The 7,260-nt window shown below is 34.7% G+C and overlaps 1 protein-coding gene across 1 annotated transcript; it reads right to left on the bottom strand.

Moving 5' to 3' along the window:
• Window positions 1-2,947: 2,947 nt before the first annotated feature.
• On the bottom strand, window positions 2,948-6,147 carry LOC106957466 (uncharacterized). The gene is made up of 3 exons (XM_015048835.1): window positions 6,029-6,147; window positions 5,453-5,779; window positions 2,948-3,692 (listed from the first exon to the last, which is right to left on the bottom strand). The coding sequence occupies exons 1-3, from the start codon at window positions 6,108-6,110 to the stop codon at window positions 3,349-3,351; spliced, it is 753 nt and encodes a 250-aa protein (XP_014904321.1). The 5' UTR covers window positions 6,111-6,147; the 3' UTR covers window positions 2,948-3,348.
• Window positions 6,148-7,260: the final 1,113 nt, after the last annotated feature.

The raw sequence follows: 7,260 nt of genomic DNA on the forward strand, positions 1-7,260 counted from the left end.
AAAACATCTCAGGAATATTTACTGTCATGTTTTTTAATGAGAAAGCTGCAGAAATGGTTTGATGTGTTTCAAATAAAATCTTTTAACAAATTTATATAAACTGCATATTAATGTTACATGAAGCAAAAAATAAGTAAAACCACTCTCTGGAATAAAACATGTGTAGTTCATGAAATGAAATACAAAAATCGCAGCAGGGATAAAACTAACTTTTAAGCTCATGGAGAAACAAGTTGGACCCAGAAGTTGAGTAAATGGGAACACTGGTTTCTCCTCAGTGTCTGTGACTGGGAGCCCTGGGTGACCTCTCAGGTCACAGAGCCGACCTTCTTCACTGGTCTGCATGTGATTAAAAAGCCACCTCCATAAAATAAAGAGGAGTCTGCTTTCTTTATTTCTTAAAGTGAAACTGGAGTTTTTTTTTCTTTCCCTTTCTGAGCTTCACTAATGAACCGTAGCAGCAGAAACGCTTCAGAAGTAAAAATATTCATTTCCTTCCCATCTGGATGTTACATTTCTTTCAGTGGATGACTGGATTCCAGTTGCACAGTCAGAATATGAATTGACCTTGGGAGTTATCATTTGACCTTGTCTGTTAGACCTGTTTGTCTCAGCGTTGACCTCTGACAGGCTTCTGATCTCTGGATGGACCCTGTCTCAGGTCCAAACTACTTTAATTTAATATACAATTGTCAACTTTAAAGTTAAATCATCTAAATTAACTCATTAAGGTAATTGCTGCTTTTAAATTGGCAACACATGCAACTAATATCTTTAAAAATATGTAGCATCAGATCATGAATTATTTAAAGGCTGGTGTTCTTTTTGTTTTGTAACTTGAACAACGTTTCTATAAAACAAAAAGTACCAGAATGGGGGATATGATTTATATTTCGTTGTGTAGCATTTGAATATTAACTGAAGTCACGTGGAAGTAAAAACCTTTTTATGTTTTTCATGTTGTGATAAACTAAAACTAAAAGTTTAAACTAATATAACTGTTGACTCAAACGGATCCTGTAAACGTCTGCTTTCTTTCTTATTATCATTTTACTCTCACCGACTAGCATTGTGAAACTTTTTCAGTGTACAACCCTACCACAGTTATTCTTCATAAAATTTACCATCAAACTACAGAACATCTGCTTAACAAAAAGCACTGAAAAACTCAGAGATGTACGTTTTTATTTTATTTAATGTTATATGAACACATTTCAGGGCTGTTGAAGATGCTGTGGGACAGAATAAGTTCTGATTCATGAACTAAATGATATTTACATTTCAAAACAAATCATCAAAAGTCTTATTCATTCAATGTGTAAACATTTACATTTTAAAACATTTTATCCAATCAGATCTCGAGTGGAATTTTAAAAATATCTTTTAAGGAGAAAATTGGAAAAAACAAACAACAAATAATAATAAAAAATAAGATATTATGCAGAATGTTGCACAATGAATTTTTAAAATTGTTGCTTGTTGGGGACATTTAATTCACGTCATCCTTGAGTTCTTTGGGTTAATGAAGGACGCTGTCTCCCTCTACCGGTCATACTGAGAATGACACACGCAGTGGGTCATATTGACCCACACCATTGCCTAAATTTTGTTTCTAAAACCTCAGAACAAAATACATCAGACTTCCCCTTTTACTAGCTTTTACAATGTTCCTACAAGTTTCACCTTTTGTTCTCATCACCATCATTGTCCTTTTCAGTGTGCAACGTTTATTTTACCGCTATATCTGCAGTTGCATGTATGGATATGATGATGCAGCTCACATCCAGCTATTCTCAGACCTTGATTCTTAGCCGTTATTCAAACTTTTATAGCTGCTGCAATTCACTGCATGTTCGACCGATAAAATACAACTTTATCACGTGAAACATGCAGCAAATCAATACCACATACTGTATTTTAACTAAAAATCAAAACTTTTCTAACTTCTCCAATTTTTATGGTCAATGTTTACAGTTATTCTGCAGAAAGTTACATTTTCTCTCTCTGTTCCCAGAAATGCCACGAGATGGCAGCACTGTTCCAGAGGTGTGCTGTAGAAGTGCATGTGTAGTGTTGGATAAAAACACTTTATTTTGCTTCCAAGAACAGCGAAAAACAGCATATAAAGATTAGATAGATAGATCAAATACTTGTTCAAGCAACATGTTTTCAGTCCAGCCTTTAAAATTATAAAACAATGCTCATTTCATTTTTCTGAATTATTTGAATTTTGTCTGTGCCATGAGCAAGCAATAAAAACTATGAGAAAAATGTGACAAAATGAGATTAGATGTAAACTTTTTCATGTCATTGTTTGTTTCCACCTCAAATAAATTAAGACCTCTGTTATAGTTTACAGAGCAGTTCAACTGTCAGCAAGACAAAACGAAAGAAGACGTAAAACTCTCCAAAGAATCAACAGGTCTAATCTGATACAAACACTTTTCAATGGCTTTGATAAGCAAATTTAAACACTGGGATCATAATGGTAAGCAAAGGGTTTTAGAACTGTGTTAAGATATGCTTGTATTTTACAAAAAAAATATTGGAATTATTTAAATTCATTTTATTTTTCAGGAAATGTCTCCAAACTGACAATGTCAATCTTCACAACTCAAATATTTGCCATTTTTTCCTATACAACTCTGAAGACAATCTACTGAACTCTCATATTAAGAATGTCAGACTTTAAAAACCTCTTGCACCCAAGAAGGGGGTAATCTGTCAAGACAAAATGAGAAACAAAACTTCAAAGCCTACAAATATCTGTGAATATCAAACTTATGTTGCTGTTTCTCTGGACTATGATTGTCATCAAACAAAAATTATTTTTAGCTTATCTTCAGAATATGAAATTCAGGAGAAAATACTATTTATGATGTGTGTTAATATGAATCTGAAAATTACAAAAACAAAGTAGATAAATCCAAAATCTGATGTCTGTGTATAAGTTACAAAGATTTTTATTTTTGCTTCAAACTCAGCAGATAATTAATGAATCCATATGTTAAGTAGATTACACTTTATTCTGCAGAAAAGTTTTACAAAGTTAAATTTCTACAAATATAAATGTTACTGCGATTTAGTACTGAAGAATGCTCTTCACCTTAAAACAAATTGAAAATGTGATTATGTTTTCAGAGGTTTTATGGTTTTAAAATAACAATCCAAAGTTAAAGTTTAAGAGCTTTCAACAGGCGTCTACACAGAAATACATTGATCCTCTAACTGTCATCTTGAATTATGATATATTATATTCAATAGTATAAAGAAGACCAGAGCAAAGCGAGAGAATAATCGATTCTTGAAAATGCCCGTTAAAGAGAGAAACCAGTTAAAGTACAAAAATCAATCCAGTGAGTCAGGCTGGGCCTCCGAACTCAAGTTGATCTTCAGAGTGACTGAGACTGGAGCCAGTGAGCCCCGAACCGCCCTGCAGGTCACTGACGATATCTTCTTCCAGTTCTCCTCATCCACCGTCAAGAAGCTGCTCCAGCTGTAGTGGACGTCATCCAGAGGCAACACGGGGCCACGTTCCTCTTCCCAGTTCACTTTGCTGCTGCTATTGACGTTCCAACGCAATTGCCAGTCTGAGGGGAAGCCCTTGTAGCCCAGACATGTGAGGGTGAACTTCCCCTGCTGCAGCTCCTCACTGGAGGGGGCCAGCAAAGTCAGGTTGGGATGTAAAGCATCTATGAGACAATAAACATCTTGAAGGTCAGGATCAACTCTACTGTCCGTCAACAGCATACCCCTAGACTTCTCTTTTTCTGCAAATGATTCACTTCATTCCAGTCGTATTTATAAATTATTTAGTTTATGGTTACAGCAAATGGTAAATGACCTGGACTTGAAAAGCATTTATCATGTGCAGAAGACCCCAAAAGCCAAAGTGAGACGGACACAGGGGGGGGGTCAAACCGTCAACCTCAAACTCATATCATCTTCATCACCTTCATCCCAACAGTACAACAGAATCCTCTAATGTCCATTTAATAATCATTTGAAATGTACTGAAGTAACAGAATCTCCTGTGGCCACACTTTTCTTTAAATTATTTAGTAAAAATAAAGTTTTTTGGTGTAAGAACTGATATTTTTGTTGATGTATAAAAAGTCTTAAAATAAGTTTAATTAGAATAAAGCATTCATAAAATCAAAGTTGACTTCCAAGATGCTGCCCAGCAGGTTGATTTTAAGACTTTTAAAAGTCTTAAACCTTTGTTTGATACAGAGAAACCTAAACTTAAACTTTAATCTGACCGCAAATTCCACATATAATGCTTGTAATGATTAGGGTGGTATGTATTTTAGAACATGCCACCCTAACAATCCTATTGGCTTGTAAATATCCAATTATTAGAAATGTTAACCAAAGAAGCCAATCTTGGATTCTTAAAAAAATAGCTTTGTAAATGTTTTTACCCAGTATCCTGCCTATTGTAATGATAAGCAAAACAAAAAGCCTTGTCCAAGAATTAAATAAAATGAAACTATTTCATGCCATGATTTTATACCCCAGGGGTCCAAAGACATTTGTGACTGATTCAAAGATTCAGTTAAATTAATCTGAAGTAGATTATTAGGGATGATAACTGCAGAATTTCCTAAATTAAAATAAATCTTATTTAATTAATGAACATATGTGTCCCTAGATCTGATATGATTGAAAAGCAAAGAGAAGACACCGGATAGAACTCTGAAGACATTTTGCAGAGAGAAATAGGACAATATCTCTCTATTTCTCAAAGCGGGATTAATATTTCTCTTCAAATCAGGCTAGTTTCTACGGAGCCCCTAAGGGGACAAGGAGAAAAAAAAAAGGAAAGAAATCCCGACTTATTATCTCGAGATCCCGACATCAGTACATAACGACCTAATCACAGTGATGGAGGACACCCACCCATGGGGTAGATATATAGATTTTTATTTCGAGCTTGGGCTTGAGTATAAACACATTAAATCAGTGCTTGACAGCAGACATGGATTTAGTATTAGTGAGAGACATCTGAAGAGAGTTTTCAGAGCGCGGGGACTCATTCGGCGCAAGTCCTTTTCCGACTTGGCAGTTTTGATAGAATTCATTAATGTCCAGAGGACTGTAGCTGGTTATTAATGAATTAAGTCGGGATCTCGAGATCTCAACTTAGTTTCTTGGGATCTCGAGATAATAAGTCGGGATTTCTTTCCTTTTTTTTTTTTTTTTTTTTCCATTTCCCCTTAGGGGCTCCGTAAGTTTCACATTTAACCTTAATCACATTAAACCTAGCAGATTTAAAATATATATTTTAAAGCTGTGTGTGCTGTGATCAGTTTAGTAGAGTAACTCCACTACTTAAGAACTTTTAAGGTCAAAAGCTTAGCTTGCCTTTTAAAAAATTGCAGAAAAAGAAAGTCTAGTACATCAGCATACAAAGTTACAAGATGTCAAAAACAGTAAATAAATGTCTCACCCACAACATGGAGTTTAACTGTTCCAATTTCAGTAGTATTTTTCCCCAATATTACGACAGTATAATTTCCGCTGTCATTCAGTTGTACGGAGGTCAGAGTCAGGTGGCCGTTGGCTGAGTCAATCGAAGCTCTACCTTTGTAGCGATCATTTACGATGAGACCTTCTGGACGCAGAAGAGCAACATTTACAATTTGGTTTCCACCTTTGAAATTCCAGGTTATTATGTTACTTGGCTCGTTCTCAACCAGGATTTCAAGGGTTGCATTTTCCCCCAAATAGACTTGCACTGGACTCTCCGATACAATCTTTTGACCAACACTGAGCCCTGTAGGGAAGCATGAAAGGATTAGATTGTTTTGTAAACACTTAAAGGTGTAAATAAGAGTAATATTTATGCAAATAGAGGCCAAACTATAATAGGGATCATCATTTAGCATTTTTATCAGTACTGAACTCAGCTTAGCAAAAGGAAACAAGATAAACTGATGATCATCAGGTCTTACAGTCATTACAAAATATCCAGTTAATATATAACATTTCATGCATTAAATCATATAGAAACGTTAAACCTTACCTATAAAACAGAGGGACAACACAAGTGATTTTAAGCTGAACAGGTCCATGTTTCGCTGATGGGACAGAGGATGTTGCAACATTTTTTAAAGGGCAAAATTGGAAGCTCAAAGAGCATGTTTTCTCTTTAAACCTATCATTTGTACAAGCTGGAGTTTAGTCAGCAAAAGCTAATTATTAACAGATTTCAACAAGTTACTTTTGTTGAAGATTTAAGATTGATATAATCTTTGTTTGGCCAGCAAGCTATGATCTGTTTCACTGTCTTTGTGTTTGTAACAATCTACTGTTTGTTTAATGAGATTTGTGGAATTTCAACCTAGTTTTTCTCCCTCTCACACTTTCTACCCGTTTCTCCTGGTTCTAGGCCTCACATCTCTTTTATTTTTCTATTTTCTGGAGTTGCCCCTTCATGCATTCTTAAAATAATATAAAGTCATAATGAACAGATGGCATCAAGCCTGGCTTTATCACTTATCCTGGATTTCTGAATCTGACCTTTTGTGAAACAGCTCTCAGTTTATCACTGTGGTTAAATATTCTGTTTTAAAGTGAGCTTTATGAATAAAACAGGATTGGACATATTGCATTTCCTACATTAAATAAACTTAAGTAGGCATTTGTGTATGATAACTTGCTGCCTTGAACACCAGATTTAGTTTCGCGTAACAAAAAGATGAGGCTAATATTTTTTTTTCTTCACCAATAAACCAAAAATAAAATCTTGCTCATGCATTAACAGTTGGGGAAGACTTTCGACAGACAGAAAGATTTCATAGAAGACCACCAGATGGCAGCACCATGACAAAAATAAAATACGCCACAATATTTTCTTCCAATTTTTCACGTTGCTCTGCTTAATTTAAAAAATAATTAGGCTTTATAATGCATTTTTTTATGCATTATACCAGAAGGTCGTCATTAATCTTTTAAAACATTTTAATGTATGACATTTCAGTCTGGATAATCATTACAAATATTTTATATGATACGATGGTATTAAACCACAACAAATTCAAATAAAAGGGCAGATGAGAGAAAAAATAGAAAATAAAAACTGGCTTGTGAAATTCTATCTGCGGTTAATTGAGACTTCGTCATATTGAGACTCATTTATCTGAAATATTTATTGCTCAACGTTGGTGACCCTATAAATAAAATTGACGAATAGCTCTCCTTATAGAAAAGTCACAGGAAGTAACCTCCCACATTAGTTACTCATGCTCTTGTGTG

Source organism: Poecilia latipinna, unplaced genomic scaffold, assembly GCF_001443285.1.
Source record: "Poecilia latipinna isolate Pla-1442-1.1 unplaced genomic scaffold, P_latipinna-1.0 Scaffold905, whole genome shotgun sequence".
NCBI classification, from domain to species: domain Eukaryota; kingdom Metazoa; phylum Chordata; class Actinopteri; order Cyprinodontiformes; family Poeciliidae; genus Poecilia; species Poecilia latipinna.